General features: G+C 30.9%; 1 protein-coding gene across 2 annotated transcripts in view; it reads left to right on the top strand.

The window, feature by feature from the left end:
* Positions 1-25,548, top strand: part of wdb (serine/threonine-protein phosphatase regulatory subunit widerborst) — a 35,892-nt gene that overhangs the window by 4,029 nt on the left and 6,315 nt on the right. For both annotated transcript variants that reach the window (XM_018501867.1, XM_018501874.1), the window contains exons 2-8: positions 4,156-4,352; positions 8,762-8,956; positions 13,345-13,475; positions 18,266-18,383; positions 20,310-20,585; positions 20,669-20,898; positions 21,096-21,250. In XM_018501867.1, coding sequence (XP_018357369.1) covers positions 4,156-4,352; positions 8,762-8,956; positions 13,345-13,475; positions 18,266-18,383; positions 20,310-20,585; positions 20,669-20,898; positions 21,096-21,246 — 1,298 coding nt within the window. In that variant the 3' untranslated portion in view covers positions 21,247-21,250. The remainder of the gene's footprint in view (positions 1-4,155; positions 4,353-8,761; positions 8,957-13,344; positions 13,476-18,265; positions 18,384-20,309; positions 20,586-20,668; positions 20,899-21,095; positions 21,251-25,548) is intronic.

The raw sequence follows: 25,548 nt of genomic DNA, 5'->3' as shown, positions 1-25,548 counted from the left end.
AGGAGCCATAAGTCATTCAATTCATTGATGGACTAACTATGTGATTTTATTTCTTAATAAAGATAATAATATTTGTGCCATTTCATGTTCTGGCAAACTACATGTTAAATCCTGAGTAAGTAATATTGCAGTTGTCATATGTTTCGCTTATTTTCTTCCATCCCAATCTTGAGTATTTGATAACATTTTCCCTAAGCAGCTTAAAATTTCTTTCTGATATAGTTTTCTCTGTAATACTTCTATTAAATAATATTGTATCTATAACAAGAGAAAAAGAAAATCGAAAAAGAAATTAGTAAGTAAGTATACATTGAATGAAATTTATGATATAAAGGTAAAGGAAAAATATTGAAAACAGCCATTACACATAAGAAACTTGTTATTAACTCTAAATTTTGTTACAATTTTGTTACAAATTGTTATGAATTTTTTAAACATATTCACTAATAATTTAATAACTCAATTTTTGTCTAAACAAATTCTAAGTATGCAATTTTGGAAACAATTTAAAAGTATCATTTTAATTGTTAAAATGTTTTTATTGACATAATATATATAATTCGGAATACAAATAAATAAATATTTAAGTTTTGTTTATCATATTCACTTGTAGCTTATCATCATTTCTTTATCAAATTTTATAAACTCTACAAAATTGCTAATTGGCAAAGAAATGTTATGACTTTCTAAAAATGTATCACGGTTACAAGCTTTTTGTTTGCATCAACTCGTTAATTTTGATTACTTGTCTTTTAATAAAGTTCAAATCGCACTTGATAGTGCTACCATGTTTGTAGCTATAGTGTTTGTAGAACTAGAAATTAGTAATATATTTTATATATTGGTCAAAATATACTGAACGGTTACAAATTGAGATCGGATCATCGTTTAGTCTCATAGGATGTAGTTTCACTTTTCACTAACGTCCTGATAGACTTAACAGTGAAAAGCATTTAAAACATCACTAAGAGATGATATTTTATTTCATAAAATACGAATATTTCTTTAGAAGAATTTTTAATTGCAATCAACATTGTATTAGGCTTTACTTATTTTATGTTTAACAAGATTGATAATAAGCAGTTATTCACTACTCCAACTGAGTTCTCCATTGTCATAAATTATTGTTTAGCTAGTAATACAAAACTTAGAAACTCTGCATTAGAATTGTTATCCTTTCAACTTCCTTTCCATAAGATATGTCGACATTTTGCTTCCTGCTCCGAAAAATATGTTGGATACCGTTCTGGATCCTTTCAACTCTTTACATGAAAGATTGCAGTTTACAATAGAAGTCGAAAAGAACAATAGTATTAGTTTTTTGGATATTTGTCTGATAAGAAAAGAAAAAGTGATCATTTTCGATCTGTATCATAAATCTTTTCAGGTAGGTATAATACTTGAATTTTTATTTCAAACAATCCTGTTACAAGAAGAGTATAATATTATTAAAACTATTAAATATAATATTATATAAAAACAATTACTCTTTCAATATTTTATATTTGCCACAATTATACAAAGACTTAAAATGCTCTTCAACGAGAGCATTTTAAGACAAGAAAAATATTGAGACAATAATAAAATTATCTATAGTATAATGACGATACTGACAATTCTACCTTACCTGCACACACACAGAAAAAAAAACTATTCTTAAATCAACCATATTATATTCATATATAAGCAAAAATATTATAATCTTGCTTCAAAGATATCAATCTTGATTTGATTAAATTTGTTTTGATGCAAGTATTACTTTGCACTTAATTCAAGACTTGCTCAATTAAAAATCTTATATTAATACAAATAAATCTCTTATATCAAGACTAAAATTTTTAAAGCAATTTACAATATTTTTTCTTATATATGAATATATTATAGTTGATTTAAGAATAGTCTTTTTTTCTGTGTGGGAAGAGAACATTCTTTACTATTCCTTATATTAAGGACCTGCGCACAATAGAGGAACAAGAATTAGATATTAAGATTTCAACTTATCAGAAACCGTGTATTCCGATGTAATCAGTTTCTGATAGATTGAAATCTTAATATCTAATTCCTCTATTGTGCTCAGGCCCTAACTTCGTATCCGAAAAATATATTCCGATTTTTACAAGACTTAATCGCGAAATTTACTTTACGATTCCTCATATGTTAAACAAAATTTATAACGACGGGTAAAGATTTGTTAGACAATAAGTATGTCCCATGTATGTTGTGATGTCATTTATAAGATCAATTGCTTGAATTATGAGGTATCGTACGTGGGTCAAACTAAAAATTCTATATATGAAATGTGTATAAAAATTAGAAATTGTTGGAATTTTGTTTTCAAAATGCATATATTAGTGGATCTTTAGTAAAATTATCAGGAATTGCTGAAAGTGCTAATATTTATCATTTTCTTGTATTTTAGAGGAAAATTGTCGTGCTAGATTCGCAAAGTTAGCACGCCATATTTTCGTATTTGGTTTTTTTATATAAAATATGCAGAATTTATTTTTATTTTTATATAGAACTATAGAACTATGAAAAGAGAGTGCTACGGGAACTGTTATTATTTTTTTAATTTTTATTAATATAATGTGCTAATTTCATAGATCCTCCGACCCGACCGTCGGCTAAAATTTATTGAATGTTATTGAGGGTTATGATATCATTAGTCAAAATCAAGTCGAAAATTGTTCCTCTCATTTTCATTTTTAACGTAAAAATGAAAATAGGAGAAACAACCTGCGATCTTGAGTTTGACAAATGTTATCAAGATCAAAAGGAGTTTCATAATACTTTGAAAAGAATTCATAATACTTAATATCAGTCACAAGAATAATGAATAATAATAATAATAAAATAATAACTATAACAAGTTAAAACTCCTTAAATCAATCGATAAAACAAGATTAGTAAATAAGGCAATAAAAGTCTACCTCTGGTTGTTAAAATATCGAGAGTGAGACTTTATTACAATAAAAATATCCTCTCACTTCGTACGTTTCGACTCCGTTTTTGAGTTATCTTCAGCGACAAATGAATAAAAGTGAGTTTCCATTCAAAATTTTAAAGTTGAATTTGGGAGCTCCTCTATACTTACACTCAAGGTCAAATAAGTCTCGCCATTTAATGCATTGTTCAAACCCTATAATATTTTGTGAAACATTTTCTCAAAAATTCACTTTTTAGTAAGATATTCGATTGTATCCGAACTTTCGACCCTGTATATGAACATATAACAATGTTCTATTATTACAACTGTAAAGAAACAATTATTTTTTAAATAATGTTTGAGGACGATTTTGATTAAATTCCAGTTCATTTAATGGGTAATTGATTCAACCAGCAGTAGCATTTAAAGAAAAATCTCTATATTATATAACACAATTTGTTGTCTTGAATCTTGTTTCTATATGTTAAACAAAAAATGAATAATCTTAACAAAATGTTAACAAAATAGTAGATACGAATATTACATAATAGGTTAATTTCCGATTAAGTTAATTGGAATTTGATCGAAATTATCTTTAAAAATATAAATATGAAATTCATTGACCAATTTTTCTTTAACCAGTTCATATTTGACCAATTCGTTTCTCATCAGTGAAAATTTGGCGGAAGCAAAAATATCTATTAAGATCGTAAGGTATTTTCCATAAGAGACTTCTGTGATATGCATTAACGAGTAACGAAATCTTGCATTTTAATTTTAAGCGAGTTATAGTTGAATTAAAGAGATAAAAACCTCAGATTATTCGTCGAAAAGTTTTAGTTGAAAGATGCACGCTACATAATTCGTTTGTACAATCATTTCAGCATTCGATCATCCTACTCTCTCGTGACTCGTGTAACTTGTACGCTTCTAGTTTCTATCGGCTCAATTAAATTGTTTGCTTACAAATTTAGAAGCAAACGAAATGATAACATTTTATTGAGTTCTTGCAGCACAGAATTAAAAATATTGTACTTCACCTAGCACTTTCCTCCCCGATTCCGTTTCGAATTATTTATAACGAGAAACATCCGGATAAGAGGATATATCGGTTCTGTAACTCTTGTCTTGAAGTTTTTCTTTATAATATACACTTAGGAGGATTGTCGCGGAAGGGATTTGAAATATGTAAAATTGCAAGTTATATTAAGACTATTTGTTTGTTGCAGATGTTAACGCTGCAGAGCAGGAGGAATTGTTTATCAAAAAATTACGTCAATGCTGCGTGGCGTTCGATTTCATGGACCCAATGGCTGATCTCAAAGGCAAGGAAATTAAACGAAGTACGCTCAATGAATTAGTCGAATATATCACAGCAGGGCGAGGTGTCCTCACCGAGCCTATTTATCCGGAAACTATTAAGATGGTATGTATTTAATAATAGAATTATGATAAAATATAAGAAAATTATTAGGGTCAAAAATAGAATTCCATTTTTTGTATTGAATAATGCTTTTAATGTATGTTAAATATATCTACACGAAAAAAAATAATGTATTGAGGGGATGCTGGCGTGACCTCCATCAAGTTAGTACTTCCGTCACTGAAAAGAGCAAAATAATATATATACTAAAATTAAGTGCTAATTAGGTGTTAGTTAGGTGCTAATTTAGTGCTCTATTCCTGCTTTTAGCGCTCAAGCAGTTTAGTAGAAATCTGTTTAAAGGTGAGAGTGTTAAGATTCATGCCAAGTTAGCAATCCAAAATACAAACAAAAATAAAAAAATAACTATTACAAAATTAAGTGGTTTTAAGAGCAACCCGACTAAAAATTTTCGTAAAATCCTCCTCAGGTCCACGTACGGCTTGCTCTACTTCCAGATACGGTTCAGATCCGATGCCCTAATAGAGCCCTAGTGTGATAACTCCACGTATCAAATAGTCTTGATCAGGCTGTCGGATTAGGCACCGATCAGGTCGCCGGATTAGGTACTGATTAGGCAACAAGGCATAGATCTGATTACTCGATTACAATCTGATTTTACGTAATCGGATTTGTCTTTATCAAGTTATCGCGTTCGATGTAATAAATGCACAATATTTTTAAATTTAGAAATATGAGTATTTAAAAAAGTATATATTAAAATTATACAAAAAATTAAATGTATATTTTTAAATATAGAATTAAATTTAATTGTGAATTATTATTCGCGCCACTAGACGAATATCTCGGGAATTAAGAAAAATAGAAAAAACAAGTTTGAAATCAATTTGTTTATAATTATATTTTTATTAATATTATTAAGAATACATTTTTTTATAATTTTATAAGATTATATTAAAATTATATTTTTATTAAAATCACCTAATATAATCTTGACCTTAAATACTGTATTATAAGATTCGGTTTTTTTAACATTATAATATTAGAATATGCACTGTTTATTGTAATTTAGTTACATTTTTCCGAAAAAGTCCGTTGACCCTCCCAGTCTTTTGCATTATTAATTACTGATTTGGATGCCTCGATAAAAAAGATCTTTCTCTTTTCAGTCAGCCTTATTGGTTAAAGAAAATTCTTCAATTGCTCCTGCAATTAATGAAACATTAATAAAACGATTTATTTAATAAAATAAATAAACATAATAATTTCTTATAAAAGAGTTTCGCGAAGTGAAATTTTGACTTTGATGAAACTTCTGTATATACATATAGATTACATAAATAAATGAATTTAGAAAATATCAGTTGCGGCTTAAAAACGATTTTAACGTAGAAAATCACTCCTCATACGTAAAGCGGTTTCCAACTAAAGAATAATAAAAAAAATTTTTTTTTCTCTTAGCGCCGAGACACTACTGCGTTTTGAGATATAATATTATCTCTCAGACATTCACAAATGGTGAAACAATGTTTGGTTAATATAACCAAAAATAATGTTACTTTTAAAAATATTTAATAAGTATTAAATATACTTATTAAACAGCAAAAATATGAAGAAGGCTTTTAGTTGCAGAAAATGGGCAAAGTCAGAAGTCCGCGGCTCATCAGTGTGAAGTTCCTCGTCAAACATTAAGAAGATATTTAAATAAAGTTAGAAAAAAAATAAAAAATTTAAATTATCAAATAAAAAATTAAAATTTCTGTGCTCATATTACCCCTAAGGATGCTCATATTATCCTATCTAGAGGGTAATATGAGCACTAGGCGGGTAATAAGAGTACTCGCCACCATTTCAACATTTGCATTAAAACAATCAATTTTAATGCTAAAATACATAAAAAAACATCAACAAATTTATCAAATAGTATGCACAAGATTTTTTAATTCTTCAGTATGTTAAATATATCAAAATGTTTCCTTAAGGTGCTTATAATACTCCATTCTATCCTGTACGTTATCAAAGTCAAGGCCATCGGAAAAGTCTCTTGTACAGAGTGGGGCATTTAAAGTGTTATAAACATTTAAAGTATTACCTCTGAAAGTATGCGTCGAATAAAAAATATGTTTAGACAAAAGTTTTATGACTTTGAGGAGAACATAAGATGATGCCATTGGTTTGACCTTGGGTGTCGTTGTCTAGGTCAGAGCACTTTGAATTTTTGAAATGGAACCCCCTATTTTTCATTGTATATTCTTGTAGCTTACCTCGAGAGCTTTTCAAAACTATAATAGAATATTTTTTCGTTAAGTACTTTTCAAGTTATAAGACTTGAAGGCTAGAGTACCGCCGGCATTAGCATTACCCAAGGTATTCGGCCGACGGCTAAAACCTCTTAAATGTTGTTTAGGATCATAACCTAGATAACATTTGTTGTGCAGATTGGAAGTTGTTCCTCTTATTTTCATTTTTTCACTCAAAATTTATTTTTACAAAAAAATGAAAATAAGAAGAACTTTTAATGGCTTTGATCTTAACAAATATCCGGAGCATGACTCTGAACAACATTCAAGAGATTTTAGTCGTCGATCGGACATCTTGGGTAATGCTAATACCGGCGGTACTGTAGCCTTCAAGTCTTATAACTTGAAAAGTTAACGAAAAAATATTCCATTATAGTGTTTTGAAAAGCTTTTGAGATATGCTACCTAAATACGCAATGGAAAATGGGGCGTTCCGTTTCAAAAATTAATAGTGACTTTGCCTTGATTTTGACAACACCATCCAAGGTCAAATCAATGGTGGTACCATCTTCTGCTCCCTTCGAAGCCACAAAACTTTTGTCTGAACATATTTTTGATTCGCGACGCATACTTTCAGGGATAATAGCTCGTAACACTTTAAACGCCTCACTCTGTATAGTTATGACTTTGAGTGACCTTTAATAGGTTTTAGTTGTCGCTCGTTCTTCGTTAAAAAGTTATTAACAATCAAAGTTCGTAATTATTTCTCCGCTTTACATTGAAAGTTGGATGACTACTCTAAGCAGGAGGGACGTATGAGATGGATCGACTAGGCGCGTACGACTTTTTACATGAAGCGAAGTCTATCTCCCCTCCTACCTAGGCACAGACAATTTTTTATGCGGACGGATCTTGCTTTGCGTGGAAAGTTGAACGTCTCTAGGGAGGAAGGAGGTAGGGTGAACCTCACTTTGTATGGAAAATCATACGCTCCTAGACAGGGGAGGAGGTGGGATGGACTTTGCTTAGCGTAGAAAGTTATTACGTAAGTAGAGAAGGGTGTGAGATAGTTCTGAATGTTGTATGTGACAGAAATAAGACATTTTTTAAATCTTTTTTTTGTTAATAAGTTTTTAACGAATAACGAGTGACAGTTAAAACTTGTTGGAGGTCATGACCTTCACAACATACGTAAAGATCATTGTCATCGGAGGAACCTCCCTTAAAGTGAAATTTATGAAATAAAATCTCAGAAATGACTAAATATTTATCGCAATAAGTTCTCAGGCTTTAAGATGCTAGTAGATCTAATTGAATTTGGAGGGATTATTAATGTTTTTCAGATTGATTGTGTTGAAAGACCGAAAGCAATCGGTACAGTCATTTCCGAGATAAATTTTTTTAAATCCACATATATATATATAATCAGTCAAGTAAGAGCGGGCCTTACTCACAGCTCTGGTGAGAGATATCGTTCTAAATCTTTCGTCGATAGAGGGAACCTTTATCCTTGATGCACTGTCAAGAAAGATTCAGTTGTCGTTGATTTTTTGTAAAACACATTAAACGCTCTGAAACACCGCAGCAAGTTCCGTACCGAGTGGAATAAGTAATCTAGCATCGTTACACTTGATTGGTCGTAGTCGTCCGACGCAAATTTTATCAAAAATGTGTGGGCATACATTAAGCACAAGCTTCGTGGAAAACGCACGTACATTTTGAAGCAGTTATCTTACGAGATTATTCATTGGATTTGGAAATTCTTATTAGTATTCCAATCGTCAATTTGGTTGAAAGCATGCCTTGGAGATGTCGAGCAATTATTGACGCCGATGGCTGGACGCGTTATTAACATAATTGCATATTTGTTCTGATCGAGTATAATGCATACCTATGTATTTGAAAATTTTTTGTTTAATAAATTTTTTTAATAAATTCACTCGACCACGATCTTACTTGATAGACTGTATATATTAAGCTGACGTCTAATTTTGACCATAAGTAGCGCTTCTTCGTATTTAGAAAATTATTTCAATTAGGCTGTTATTAATTAATGCTTATTTATTATAATTATTATAATTATTAATTAATACATCATTTTTTCCGTGTAATACTGAACGTAATAAATAAAATTTATTATTGCTATTTCATGCTACTACTGTTTAAATGTTCGAAATCATTTAAAGATCTTTTGTATGGTATTTGTTAAAGGTTTCTGCAAATCTATTCCGTACATTGCCACCTAGCGAAAACCCAGATTTTGATCCAGAAGAAGATGATCCAACCTTGGAGGCGAGTTGGCCTCATCTTCAGTTGGTCTATGAAGTCTTCCTTCGTTTTCTCGAATCTTCAGATTTCCAGCCTGCTATTGGCAAAAAAGTTATTGACCAAAAATTCGTGTTACAGGTAAAGTAACATTACAATCTTGCTTTTCAATATCCTTCTCTAACCTATCACACGTTTTAACAGTCGATAAGAATGATAGGCTACTTATGTAGGTTAAAAGTAGGGAATATGGAATCTCGTTTTTTTATTAATATTACTCCAATATAAATGATATGGAGACTTTAAAATGCAGAATTCTTGAGGAATATGTTAGCTACAACATCTAATAAATAAAAGTTACCAAAATTTAAGTCCAACATCAATATTAATAAAAAAGTAAAAAGTATGAAAATGGGGAGTCTAAAAAATGGAATATAATATGGAATATTACTGGTCAAATTTAATAGTAATAAATAACACAATAAATAGATAAAGTCCAAATTCGTTTATTTATGTAAACCGATCAAAATATAGTAAAAAGTAGTTCCTTTTTATTGTACAATAACATACAGAAAATAAAATAGCATCATTGGACATGCAACGTCATTACGCATGGAAAATAAAGAATAAAATAAAATCCTGAATTATTAAATTATTACGTACAATAAATATTAGCATCTAAAACAGACATTATTATTCACAAGAAGAACCAAAACACTACATTTTTAAACGTTAATATTTATTTTAGTGATATAATGTTTATATAATTTAAGATTAAAAATTTGATATTATCCATGTGTAATAAGTTTTTATATTTTCTATCTGCTACAATTGTACAATAAAGATATAAGCTATTTAAAATTGTATATGGTAAATATTCAAATGGAGGAGTCAGCGTAAATGACCTTGGCCTTGGCATATGTTGTCAAGGTCATGACCCTGAGTAACGTCCAACAGGTTTTTATTCCTCGTTTTTTATTACAAAGTTATTAATAAAAGAAGTTCAAGAAATATTGTCTCATTTCTAATATATTACAGTATGGAGCATAATGACTTTCCAGGCAAAGCAAGTTTAATCCCACCTTTCCCCCTGCCGAAAGGCGCACGACTTCCTACGCAAAGCGAGTTTCACCCCACCTCCTCCCTTGCCTAGGAGTACACGACTTTCCACGCGAAGCGAGTTCCACTCCACCAATCCCTTCCCGCGTAGGGCCGTGCCACTTTCCACTCAAAGTAAGATCTATCCGCATAAAAAGTCTTACGCCCCTTAGCTGGAGGGGGGACGGGGGGGGACTCCATTCGCATGGAAAGTCGTGTTCTCCTAGGCAGAGGAGATGGAGTGAAACTTGCTTTGCATGGAAAATCGTGCGCCTCTTGGCAAAGGAGAGGTGAAGTGGAATTCGATTCGCGTGGAAAGTCATTACGTAAACAGAAGAGGGTATGAGGACAGTTCTTAATATTATTTTTGGCAAAAATGAGAGGTTATTTTTCAAACTTTTTTGTTTTTAACTTTTTACCGAACAACGAGCGACGGCTAAAACCTATTGAAGGTTACTCAAAGTCATGACCTTGACATATATGTTAAGGTCAAGTTCATCAGCGTTACTCCCTCCATTTGAATATTTACCCTGTATTTCAGTCTACATAAATAAATATAATCTTTATAAATAAATTTGCATTTCATTATTTATTGTTAGTAACTTAAAATGGCGGTTTATAAAATATAAAAATTATTGTACAAAGAATACACCTATAACCTAATCACAAATGAGCTTGTAGTATGGAATACATTCTATAACCTGATAACGAATAAGTTGTTAATATGGAATCTATTCCATATTCTCAATTCTCGATGTATTTCATATTACCTGCATATCGTTATGTGACAAACAAAGTCTTCCTATAGCAATAAATAAGTTAGAAATCGCAATTAATCAGCATAATATTGTTCATACAATATTATTAAAAGCGTCTATGTGTATATATAAGCATTAACAAACTTACCTTTAACTCACTTAAGTGTGAAAACACTTTTCAGAAAAAGCTGCCGGATCTCCTGACTCAACGAAAATGGATAAATGTTTATTGTAATAAAACGTCTTGTTGCACTGAATTCATTACTTGTTATGACACGTTTGGCAGCAATTGCAACGACTTCCAGCGGTTGCCGCTAGATTGCAATGTTTTATTTAGAAAATAAGTTACTATTCCACATTAGTAGCCTCCTATTCCATATATTTTCTGTTTTTATTCTACACCTCATTCACAGTGCAAATACGTATTCTGTACTCTACCATATTTTGTCTCATAGAAGAAGTATTTTGATAAATTTTTTTAAATTTATTTCTTATGAAGATAAAAAACTACTAAAGAGCTGTACTTTGTAATTTCGTTTTTAAAAATATAATAAGTAATACCACAAACTTATATAAATAGACTGCTGATTCAATGTGATAGAAAGAGATGAACCTGATTCCGAGTTGTCCTTGTTTTAATACCCATATGCGTCTGTGAATATTGTGTGAATTTATCCATGTAATTTATACATGTGTAAGTGAGAGAACTCAAATACGACGCTGTCCAGCGCTGTCTTCAAATGTGGAGGCGAAGTTGGCAGTCTATTTATAGAAGTCTGTGGGTAATACTGAATGTTAATAAGTTTCTTTATAGTATAGAAATACTTGAAATTGTGTTTGACATTCTATTTGGAAGTTAACAGATCGATAGAAACATTGAGAACATTTAGTCTCAATGTTTCTGTCGATCTGTTAACTTCCAAATAGAATGTCACATATAATTTCAAGTCCATATTTCTATACCATAAAGAAACTTGTTGGCACTCAGTATTATAGTCCCATGGATCACCATTCCAAATTATATAATTAGAGTAGGAATTGCAATAATAATTGAGCATTTCAACTGACGAAGACAAGACCGGTTAATATGTATTTGTATATAACCGGTCTTGTCTTCGTCAGTTAAAATGCTCAATTATTATTGCAATTCCTACTATGATTGTATAACTTGGAATGGCGATCCATAGGACTGTAATAGAGGATAGTTCTGTGAGAATCGAAACGTTTGGAATAATGACAGATGTAATTTAAATTGTAAATTAAAAAGTAATTGTTGCACTGTTAGCTCATTAACCCTTGTATAGACACTCTAAATTTAAATTTGTATTTTATTGAGCTTTTGGAGACTGTTTAATTTTTAAAAAATTTTAATTTTGTTGCCCTGCATAATTTTTGACAATTCTGAATACAACTAATAGCGTTTTCCACTGGAAAAACTGGTGCAGCACTAGCGCCGTGCTAGGTTTAGATGAAAACTGCACTAGTGCAGTCATAATGCAGGTTTAGTGCGGTTCAATGAAACATATCATTAGACATCCATTTTATTCACCCCTAAAAATATATAATATATAACTATGTTCAAACTTAAATTATTTATTTTACAATATTCTGATTCATTCATTTATTTAAAACATTTTTTGAAATTAAATTTTTACATTTAAAGAATTTTAAACGTCAAAATGTCATTGCTATTATTAGAAACATTGAAACTAAACAATGTCATTGTTATAACATTAATTACAATAATGTAATATCATATCATAATATAATATCATACCTTAGCACGAACACAACCTCAATTTCAACTTACACTGGCCTCCACTGACTTCAAAGACAGTGGAGTAAAAGTTGAACTCAGTGCAAGTTTTTTGCACCAGTTTTATTAATAGAACATTAAACACTGAACTAGTTTTCACAGTGGAACAACACAATTGCACTCAGTGCGCACCAGTGTTGCACCAGTTTTCCCAGTGGAAAACGCTATAAGACTTACATTTGTATCCGTTATATAAATAGTATAAACTGTATATCTAAGTTGCGTTAGCATAGCATAAGTCAGCACAACCTTCAAAATTCTCAGCACAACGATATTAAGGGTACTTTATTTTTGCGCGTGGCCCTTCGCTCGGCTTTTTCAACCATAAATAAGGTTGTAGTGCTTCCATATGAACAGTGGTGTTCAGCAGACTCAACTGATGCGGAGCAGATCTGTAAGCGCTCGCTGCTATTGGATGATCTAAAAGAATACACCAATAGCAGCGAGAACTCACGGATCCGCTCGGCAACAGTCGAGTCTGCTGAATGCGACCAATACTACACATTTGAGTTATGTTAAGTTAGCACAACTCATCTAATTATTTTAAAACTTAGTTTCTGGGTATTTTGCTCGCTGCATCTGAATCTATGGTCATTATTAAAATCTATTTCTTATTAAATAATTTATTTTTATAAATAATGGTATACTATATATTTTACTAAAAATTATTTGACCTATTAATCCGCTATATTGGATCGCCATTGAATTGTAAAATTCTGACTTCTGATTCGTAATCAGTGATCCAAAAAATCTCCGGGTACAAAGTTTCAAAAAAATCGGTCTCATACAAAAATTCGTGACACAAAGAATTAATAATTAAATTAATGAATATATCTGATTATAATTATTTGTTACAGTTATTGGACTTGTTTGACTCGGAAGACCCTAGGGAAAGAGATTTCCTGAAAACCGTTTTGCATCGTATTTATGGCAAGTTCCTGGGTCTTAGAGCCTTCATACGCAAACAGATTAACAACATTTTTTTGAGGTATTTATTTCAATGAGTTATTAAAAGTAGATAGTTTATAGGAAGCTGTAATAGATAAAGTATAATCAAAAAATGAGCGTTTTATTTAAAGGTAGTACACTAGGGATGTCTATCTGACAATGAGTGGCGCTGTATGGCGCACAGTTTGGAAACGAAATGTCTTATTATTACACTCTCACTCATTAAATGTAAAAATCACATTGTAGCAATAGAAAAAACAAACTGGAATATATAGTGAACAAATTACTTTTGAGAAAATCTGATTACACACTATTATTGTACTTTACTCAGCAGGGCTAATTTCCAATCTTTTATGCATACGAGATTAGCCCTATGCATTCATTGATTGCTTTGATAAGGCTGTCAGCCATTCTCTTCAGTAAGAACGTATTTCATTTCAATGATCCTATCTGTAATCTTCTTGCGAATGTATCGATGATGAACATCAATATATTCGCGTGCTTGGATCTTGCTTCGAAACCATTTATTTTGGCAAGACACAAGAACCTTCTGGTTGTCGCATCCAACTAATTTTTGTTGTTTTGTTTTTAATGTTCGACTCTAAGCCCTGGCCGAAATATTTAAGTTATGCCTCTTGTACTGTAGTTAATGCCATGCATTCAAAACTTTGAATAACGTATCCTGTAGTTCAAGATCTCCTTCAAGTATTGGAAGATGTATTTAACAAGTGAGCTTTGCCAAAGTTAGAGTTAAATCTCATGTTGATCACAAATGCGATGTCGAGATGTGTTCCTTGCACTAGCAGGCTTCCAACCGCTTTTTGGTACAGTATTTTTGCAAGCTCCCGTCTTTCTTCTTTATTATTTGGATTCATTTCGATTGAGAGTTTTTGATTTGGATCATTTGAAGACACTGTCGGTTTACAATTAGTCATATTATACTTTTCGAGAATCTGCTTCGTGTAAATTGCTTGGTTCAAGCAAATTGCATTGGATTCATATGTAATCCGATATAATTGCTTGCTTTTCTCATGTCTTTCATTTTAAATATCGTACTGAGTGACCTCTTCAACTGGTTCTTGACTTTATTTGCCCAGATAAAAAAAGTCATTTACATAAATGACTACTATTAGTGACATATAATGGAACACGCATGAATCCACACGTGATTGGTTAAATCCGAAAGTGTTTAACCTGTTTTCCACCTTGTTCCATTCTTGGCTACTTTGCTATGTAAATTTTTTTTAGCTGGTACACTTTGTCCTTATCATTATTAAATATATCTGGTAGTTCCATAAATATTTCTTCAGATGAGAAATGTACCTCATGACTGGTGAGTATGTTCCACCGTAGTTTGTACCATATTTTTGCAAATAGCCTTTGACCATGAGTCTTGCCTAACGCATTACTTCTCAATTCCTCATCACATTTTGTCTTGAAGACTTAATTGCATTTTGTAGTTTTTCCATCACATGGCAAATCAACGAGTCCTCAAATAGCATTTTTTTTTTCAAATATTTTTAATTCCTTATCGATGATCACTCTCCACATGTTACGATCTCTTGTTTCTACTGCTTCCTTGAGCGTAAATAAATTGTCGTCTTTGCTGCCTATTACCAAATAGGTAATAAATACTTCAAAGTTTCTTGGCTTATATATAGGTGTACGAACTGATTTAATTGTTGTGGCGGCGTCACTGTTTTATCGAGCTTTTTAATTTTCGTCACTTGATACTCTTTCAATAACCGATACAAAAGGGTTGTCCTCCACGTTATTGTACAAGTTTCTTATTGGTTGATCATCCCTCTTTTCAGATAAATCATCCCTCATTGAAGCGTTATCTTCGACATTTATAATCAGTGATGTAAATTTTGTTGATCCTCCAAAAATTTGATATCCCTACTGATGACGACTTTCTTAGTAATTGAATTAATACATTGATTCTTTATCAGCTTTTGATGCCGTGGCTATATTGACGTACATTATTTCGATCGATTGTAGATCTCATTTGGAATGTTTCTGTTTCTTTTTTTGGGTTTTCTTTGTTTTTCTGCATCTGCTACTTCGCCTTCACCATAGTAGCGATGCATCTTTTAAGACATTTAGATCTATATTTCGGTATATCATGTATCTATTCGGAGGGAAAAGAACTTCTTCGTGAGGAAATTAGCGTCTTTATCGAAAGATTTGACGATGGCAGGAAAAAGAAAATGTCAGACTAGCAGAATTGACGGGTAATGTTAACGACGACGATTAACACAGTATTGTATATAATGAGGTGGACAGAACATATAAACACTATATACTCAAAGTAACGAATGACTTCTCTCTTGGTTTGTACGCACACAAAAACAACTGTCTCGACACTCTCCTTCTTCATCTCTTAATCCAATCAGATTGGTTAGTAATTTTTCTAGGAACCAATCGCTCACGCTCTTCTCCTATTTAACCAATCCGTTGGTAGGTAACAACAGCACGCGCAGGAATATGGCGCAAGGATAACATTTTTTACAGATCGGCTATTCTGAATACCTGTATTCCACTCGAATACAACGAAAATAAACAATACTGGATAAAAAAAACAAAGTTTAATTTTGACTTAGATTGATTTCACACGTCGATCTATGGCTAACACGATATTACTACATACACACACACACGTATGCACACGTACACACTCATATACAATATACATGTGTGTGTGCATGTGTATATTAAACTTTGATACATTAGGAACGCATACTTAAATCTGACAGAATTTTAGTTTAATCTCTAGGTTGAATAGGAACAGATTTTATCAGCTTTATTCGATGAAAAGATAGAGTAAAATTTGGATGCAACATTGAAGCTAAGAGTATTTTGAATTACGCAACAATTATTGTTGAAAGTTTTTGATACAAGACACGAACTTTTGTAATTGTTTTTAAACTCTTTATCTTCGCCCGATTTCAAAGTAGAGACCTGGATTACTACGTAGTATCAACGTGATACTTCGTTGATTTTTTAATGCTTCTTATCATATTTTATTGTAGTCTCGAATCTTATCTGCCACCTCTAGTGCAACTCTACACGAATTTGTACGTATTTTCCCACAATTGAACACAGTTCTTTATCACAGTTGAAGTCTACTTAAGCAATTTGATTAAGACACTTAATCAGATCAGAATCGGAATGACTACACTGATCATACCCAAGTAATTTAAAAATGTTTTAAGAAATGAATGATATGTATTATTGATTACATATTGCACCATATCGGGACTGAGATTCTACATCTTTGGTTCATACATTAATTTTTTCAGAGACGATTTAAAAAATTGATTAATTCTTTCTATTAAACCAGTTATTCACGGAGCTGCAACGACTACAAGACACGATGATAAATGTTTTTAGAATTTAGAAATTCGGAAAATTCGCGCGAGGTGAAAGCTGTACCTCAGACACTAAGTTGTTTAGAAAATAAAAGATGTATGCTTTCCAATAAGCGACACAAGCAACACTGTATAACACAGTGTATGACCCGGTGCTTTCTAAGTACGACACAAGTCGACACAAGTTGAGTTTGACTGTGTCATCTCTACGGATACCAACATGATTAATATTTCTTTATTTGATACTATTTATTTTTCTAGAAGATATTCCAATAGAAGGTTAAGTTAATGATTTTAAAGTTATAAGTTCGGAATATATGAATATATTCGGAAACATAGGTGAATCCTACTGCGAGACAAACAATGTGACAAAAAATACAGTATTCTGAACAATCAGGGTCACCATGTTCTAAACTATGGAAGATACTTAGTACGTAGTTTTTTATTATTTTATTATTTAATTTTATTATTTTGCAAAAATAAATGTATTGTGTACGACAATAATTAATTTAATAACGTATTGATCATTCATTGTCTTAACTCTCCTTCATTAAGCCTTGTGTCCACGATGCTAGAAATCGGTCCGAGAACTCGGATGAAGAAAGAATTGACCAATCGCAATGGTCATGTGATCAAATTGTTTAAATGTGATTTGTTAATTTTTTCTCTGTCCGAGATCTTGGACCGATTTCTAGCATCGTGGACACAAGGCTTTACACATGTCTTTTTTTTCTAACCTAATCAGATTGTTTAGTAACTGTTAGGAACCAATTGCTCACGCTCTTCTCCTATTTAATCAATCCGCTGGTAGGCGCGTGCAGGAATATGGCATAAGAATAACATGTATGATGGATTTCTTACAAATTAAGTATCGCACGCATAACGATGTAGATAATTTTCTTCTCTTATAAGAGAAGTTACCCAGATGTCTAATTAGCTTCGAAAAAGTAATCGTTAGAAGTTATCTTACCTCTTAATCATGGATTCATAAATAAGAACCAATTACTCGGTGAGTAGACATTCTGAAACTCATCGAAAAATAGTGTTGCAATCTTTCCGTGACCGACTGTACACTAGGGATATCTATCTGAGTAGCGCCGATGGTGTGCAGTTAGGAAACGAAATGTCTTGTATATATTTTATATATATATATATATATATATATATATACAACATGAAATATTTTATATCAAATTCTAATAGGAATTTAATTCTACACAATATTGTATTGTTCAATTATACATAATATTACAATAATAAAAATAATTTTTATCAGTAACATCAATTTACTTTAGATTCTTTCAAGGGATGAATTCGTCCATTTAACATTCACAATGCTCACGTGCATTTAATCCTTGTTTAACATTTGATAAAAAACAAGGGTGAAATAATGCTTGCGAACACACCTAAGATTTCTATTTTGGTATTTGTTTAATGTCTCGCTTTATTATTATTTCAGGTTTGTGTACGAAACAGAACATTTCAACGGGGTTGGTGAACTTCTTGAAATTCTGGGTAGCATTATTAACGGATTCGCTCTTCCTTTAAAAGTTGAGCACAAGCAATTTTTGGTTAAGGTACGATTACATTCTTATGATTAAGAGAATTGAAAATATACATCAAAGATTTAGATTTTTAAATATGTTATTGTACACACCCTACCCACTAATGTTGAATCAACCTCTTAGAAACGTTGAATATTGCATCAATATCGCAAAATGTAGATTCAACATTAAAAATATATTGCAGAAATATTCGGTGTCGTTGAATTTATATCTTACAGATGTTGCAATTCAACATTGATTCAACATTGATTTAATATATGTACAACGTAGATTTTACTGATTCGCCGGGGTAAAAAAATTTTCGTATATTAATTAATCTAGTTTTATCGCTAAAATAAATATTATTGATTAGCATCATATATATTTCAGAATACACATAAAATTATGATTTAAAAAAATTTCCTCCTGAAATCGGGAATTAATTTTATGGTTTCGAAGTGGTCACCTATCCTAAAGCTGTACCACAGCTTGACTTCAGCAATCATACAAACACTGAATGTTAATAGATGTATATAACTATAATATATTTGGTCAATAGATATATTATATAATACATAATTATATATATTTTGTATATAATTTTACATGATTATGTATAATTATAGAAAATTTTTTTACCAGGTCAATATCTATTCATTATTTATTCAACATATAAGCAATGTAGATTTTATGTACACATATTATGTACATTTTATATTTAAAAAAATTGGTTAAAATAAACGTGTAAAATTAATTTTCAATATATTGGAAGAAATTCAACTTTAAAATATAACATAATATTTTTTTATTATATAAAATTAATTCTTCTACTTTCTAAAATGTACTGTATATAACTATAGATATGTATATCAAATTAATATAATAATATATATATTTCTCAGAATTTTGCATGCTTAAAAATTTATTATTTAATAAAAGTAAATATATTTATTTCTTTCCAATATCTGAAATATGTATTTTAAATAAAGATAATAATTCGTTCAATGTTGTTTCAACGTTGCAGCAACATTAATAACATTAGTTTAGAGTAAAAAATTATTTAGAACCGAACTAAACGTTTCTTATAGATAGATTTTTGAATGCTGAAACGATGCCGCAAGCCGAAAATTTCCAGCACGTAAAATTTTTGTCAATTTTTGTTTGGTCAATCAAATTGTGGTCAAACTACATCTTACTGGACTTTCCAAAGTCTCATTTTTGCAGGCCTGAGTAATTGTTAGGAGAAGCAGGGCCGCTGCTGGTACATAAAGTACCTTTATGCAAAGGAGCTTTTCCCGCCTCTCGTATTTTTATTTACCAATCTTTTAAATAAGATATGATTTTAAATAATTTTATTAAATCTTTAGACAAGGCGCAATTTTTTATCACGTTATTTTTTTCTAGAACGAAAATGTGAAAAGTGAAAATTTTTACTATTAAAATTAATAGAGAAACTTTTCACATTTCTGCTCTAGAAAAATAATCGATATTCTGATGCACATATAATTATTATTAGAAATGGATAATTGATTTTTAATCCTTCTTTTACAATCTAAGTTTTTTGATACAAATAAAGTTTCACTCTCAAATTTCTCCGAAATAAAGAGGGGAACGAAGTTCGATTTCTCCTCTTCAAATATTCTGTTAGTAGGGATTTTGTTGAGGAAAAAATGTTGAAAAGTAACTCTGAAATTTTTCACATTTTTTGAAAGCCTGAAACAGTAAAAAAAATGGATAGTAAAGAAACTGAATAAAAAATTCAAATTACGGATAGAAAGAGAAAAAGTATGATTATAAACGGAGGATTAAAACTTAATTTGGCGCCTCCTTTGTTAATGCGCCTTTATGCAGTGCACAACTTGCACATCTGCTTGCGGCGGCCCTGAAGAGAAGAGATGGAATTTAGAACTCAAGACAAGAAGAATGATTTAAAAAGTATCTTTGTGGGAATTTTTTTAGGTGTTGTTGCCACTACATAAAGTGAAATGTTTATCACTCTATCATGCGCAATTAGCTTACTGTGTGGTACAATTTTTGGAAAAAGACGCGACTTTAACAGAACCAGTTGTACGAGGCCTCCTTAAGTTCTGGCCTAAAACGTGTAGCCAGAAGGAGGTGATGTTCCTTGGTGAAATTGAAGAAATATTGGACGTTATAGAACCTAACCAATTTGTTAAAATACAAGAACCTTTATTCAGGCAAGTCGCACGTTGCGTGTCTTCACCACATTTCCAGGTAATTTATACAACATTTTACACAAATTTTGACGGATTCATCGTGAAATTGTGAAATAATGAATTACATATTTTGTGTTACAGGTTGCAGAAAGAGCATTGTACTTTTGGAATAATGAATATATAATGTCTCTAATTGAAGAAAACAACCAAGTAATAATGAAGATTATGTTTCCAGCGTTGTACAAAATTAGCAAGGAACATTGGAACCAGACGATTATAGCTCTTGTTTACAATGTTTTAAAAACGTTTATGGAGATGAACAGCAAGCTCTTCGATGAACTTACTGCCAACTATAAGTTGGACAGGCAAAAGTAAGATAAAACTTTTAAAATTTTTTTATATTTTGTCAAATTCAAGCGAATCTTTCTTTAATCTATTTTAGTTTTTAATTAAATTTTAATATTTTTAAATGCTGTATTAAAAGTCCAATAAAATGTATTTAAAAAGTTATATAAAGAACAAAGATTTAATTACATTATTCCTTTACATGTATATATCTGAATTACAGAGAGAAAAGGAAAGAAAGAGAAAGGGATGAGATGTGGAAGAAACTGGCTGAATTAGAACGACGCAATACTCTCGACCGTAATGCTCTCGCAGTTTCCTCCAATAATCCAGTTCCTGCCACTAACACATCTATGATGCGAACTCGTCCTTGAACTAGTAAGAATATTATTTCATGTATTTTTAGAAACTTAAAATACATTCTTGAACTTAAAGTCTTCAGCCACATTATAATTTTTTAAGTATGAATAGTTCTTTCTGATATATTTTTGTCTGTTGAACACGAATTTATTGGACAAAATTATCTATCATAATTTTGAAAAAAATGACGTTAACGAAATAAAAAAAACAATGATTTTGAGAGTTTTTTATAATAGATATATTATGTAGCTTCTCGCAAGCAAAAAGTTTTTTTTTAAATCTTATTAATGCCTTGTGAAAGTAATAACTTTCAGCTTTATAAGATGTATTTTGTGTCGATATCATTTTTTGTTTTTTAGATGTATCTATTTGATAATAGCTCTTTTCCATATAATCATACATAAAAAAGACATTTTGATCTATTTTAATACTGCATTATGTAGGAAGTATATATTTTTGTACTTACGTAATATAATCGGATCAAAAACTAAATCAAAAAGCAATATAGAATTGACAGAATACAGTATGGCAGGCAAATTATAATCTTCAATGTTTTAAGATTACTACAACCTTCTTACCACATTATATTTCGTTAATTTTATGTTACTTTTTGATTTAATATGATCCAATTATATTATGTCAATATGAAAACATTTTCTTTTCACATATGCAGTATTAAAAGGATTCTAAACTGAGGACCAAACTGCGATGAGATCACTTTTATCGATTCACTAGGACTTACACATGATTATGATGTATCATCGATACATCATTACAAATTACTACACCAATATTGCACGCATACATACGCACAAATTTTCAAAGACATTAATCTTTCATATTAAATATGTAAGTCTTAATTTAAGGACTCAACATTGTTTATTCATGTAATCCACAGTTCAAACCGTTTCCACAATTTGTAAAAATATGCTATAGAATTTTCATACGTAGCAAATATTAACACAAATGAATAGCTCTAGACCCCATTTTGGACTAGGAGCTGGTGAAACAGAAATATTTCTTAATTTTTTTTTGTTCTCGACCTGTTTAAATTGCGTCTATACTCTTAAGGCGGAACTTGGTTTAGAACGCTGAAAAGTAGCTGTTTTCTGCGAATTTCTTATGAAGTCGATTTTTCCAAAACTTAAGGGACGATTTTGATTAGTGGTTTTGAGAAAAACGCGTTTAAAGTTTTTCAGAATTTAAGTGTTTTGAAATGAGGCGCCAGATGGTGGAATTAAAGATTTGAATTTGAGTTTTGCGTGTGCCCGCCTAAACATCTAGTTAAAAGATCTTACTAAAACAAACATCTGCCAAGATCAATAATACCTTGCTATAGGGACCGAAAAAACGGGGCACAATCGGTGCTTTTGCCACGCGCGCCGTATATACCTACGCAACGCGTACCTGTTTCCTAAGCTGTAAAAAACTACAAAAAGTATTTCGAATTTCACTCTAAAACTTTACGAATATATTTTCTGAGAGTACTATTGATTAAAGCTGGAAAAATCGAAAATGTTGACCCTTTAAACCAGGTTCCTTTCCCTTAATTATGGAAAAATTTCCTTAATTATGGACAAGGCTTTTTAAATATGATAAAGGCGATTTAAAAAATAGCGTTTTGAAAAATAATCACATTTGATTAGTAAAACAGATTTTAGAATCCCTGAAGATCGAAATCCGACGGGATCGTTGTTTTACCAATTCAATATAGAACTTACATGCATACGATTTGTGTTTCAACACTCCACATTACTACACACACGATTGGGAAAACTACTTTATAGAACCCTTATAAAAAATTGTCACCGTTTTTACACGTATAGGCCGTTTTTAACTAGTTTTTGTCCGTTCTTGCCTATTTCTTGCACTTTCAAGCACTCGAAGTATATTGCAAAGAAACGATGACGAGTATACGCGAGTATATGTATAAGGCCCGATTTTTCATTACCTGGTTAACTTGTGGTTAGATTTTATCCATGTATTATAATCCACTAAATGTATTATAATTCACTAAAAGAAGTGTAAAAAGCTTAATGATTATTTGGTGATACACATATGTAGAGGGATGATAAAAAACAGAGTAATACCATCTGTGAACCTGGCATCCGACTGTAAGAAAAAAATTTTTTTAATATCCTTTAAATTAAACTCGGTTTGTACCCGTTTGTACCATCTTTCTTTTCGTTTGTACCTCAAGGGGTTCAAAACTACAAAGGCATCCGTTTACAGATTTCAAATATCTCAAAGTGGAGTGTTGGCATTTTTTTCAACCCTTTATAGTTTTGAATCCTTTGAGGTACAAACGAAAAAGAAGGTGGTACAAACCGAGTTTAATTTAAAGAATATTAAAGAAATTTTTTTCTTACAGTCGTGTGACAAGTTCATAGAGATGCAAAATATAATATTTAGCTTAATTCTTTAACTTGACATCTTGCTTGATATACCACCTGTTTGGAATATATGGCATTTTTAGCGGGCGGGATTCATGTCATAAAACACAAAATTCACATTTTGGATTCAGTATATTAAATTCAAGAAATGCATTACATAAAACATGTATGTACATACCTCACACCATCACATTTGTAATATGTGCAAAGATTAGAATTATTATCTATTATCTTCTATATGTATTCATTATTCTTATTCCTTAATAAAACTTTGTAAACACATTTTATAAGTTACTTTGTTATTTTACATTTTATTTCTAACCATTATTTGTGATTTTTTTATGAGCCGTATGTCTTGAGATCCCCGATATACTCCAAAAATGCAAGAATTTTAAAAAGTTTCGGCAATTATGCACTTTAAGGGGGTGATCCCGATTGACCACGGCTCGATTGGACACCACCAATCACAGCGACTAGTGCTTAGGAGCTTTGTAGTCTCAAGCGCTGTGAGTGGCTCGTGTCCAATTGAGCCGTGTCCAACTGGGTGCCACCCCACTTTAAGGCATACCGCGCCGATGATCTTGACCTTGACATATAATATGTTGTTAAGATCATAACCCTGAGTGACTTTCAACAGGTTTTAGGTGGCGGTCGCTGTTCGTTAAAAAGTTATTAACAAAAAATTTTTTAAATGGTGTCTCTTTTCTACCATATGAAATAGAAATTTGCTATTTTAAAGTATATTATACGACTTTCCACGCGAAGCGACTTTCACCCTACCTCCCTTTTGCTTCAGGGACGCACGACTTTCTACGTGAAACGACTCCCACCCTCCGCCAAGGAACGTAAAAAGTTGTACGCCATTTTCCAAACTTTTTTTGTTAATAACTTTTTAACGAACAGCGACCACCACCTAAAACCTGCTGGAGGTCACTCAGGGTTATGACCTTGACAACATATGTCAAGGTCAAGGTCATTGGCGCGGTGTTCTTTAAAGTGCATAATTACTAAAGTTTCTTTTTTAAATAGAAAAACTAAATATTTTGTATTTCTAATTCTTTCTATAGAGCACGTAGTAAATAATGTAACGATTTTATTAGTATAGTATATTTATCTTAAACATAATAAATAGTACTTAATTTATTAAGTTTTTGATAAGTGTGACACATGTACATATCGGAGTTATCCTAATATTATCTCTTATTACTGTGTATATTTACATATATACACCGTATTTTATACATATGTGTGTGCATGTGTGTATCTAACAGTTATACAGATGTATACAGATTTCACATATAATATATTAAACATAATTTGTATATAATGATTAAAGTCTTGTGTAAGATATGATAAGTAAGCACAACAAAGCAAATATCAATGTAGGAGTTGTGTGGTTCATAAAGGAACTTCGCGAAGTGTGTAAAATTCTGATTTTAATGAAACTTTGTATACATATAGGTTGCATAAATGGATGAATTTAGAAAACATCAGTTTCGGCAGAAAACGATTTTAAAGGGTGAAATCACCCCCTTATAGATAACACGTTTTACCTTTTTTTATTATAGCTCAAAAACTATGAGATATCAAAAGATATTTTATACAAAAGTTTTATAACCAAATTATTTTCTATTTACCCACGTCAATAATATCTTTAAAAATAATTATTTTTAAAAGTTTAAATAAATTTTTTTTAAATAATTTTGTTTAAGATATTCTCGTGGTTGAACGCAAATAATTTTATCAATAAACTTTTGTACGAAACATTTTTTGATATCTCAAGTTTTTTGAGATATGTTTAAAATATTTGTAGAAAATAATTATTTTTTCAAAACATTATTTCTTTGTATGTCTTATATAAGAAATATTTATTGTATTATTATACTATAAATTATATTTATAATAAATATATATATATATATA

This window comes from Trachymyrmex cornetzi, unplaced genomic scaffold, assembly GCF_001594075.2.
Source record: "Trachymyrmex cornetzi isolate Tcor2-1 unplaced genomic scaffold, Tcor1.1 scaffold1002, whole genome shotgun sequence".
In the NCBI taxonomy this organism is placed as follows: domain Eukaryota; kingdom Metazoa; phylum Arthropoda; class Insecta; order Hymenoptera; family Formicidae; genus Trachymyrmex; species Trachymyrmex cornetzi.
Note: the sequence above shows the minus strand (reverse complement) of the source record. Positions and strands in the feature narration are given on the sequence as shown.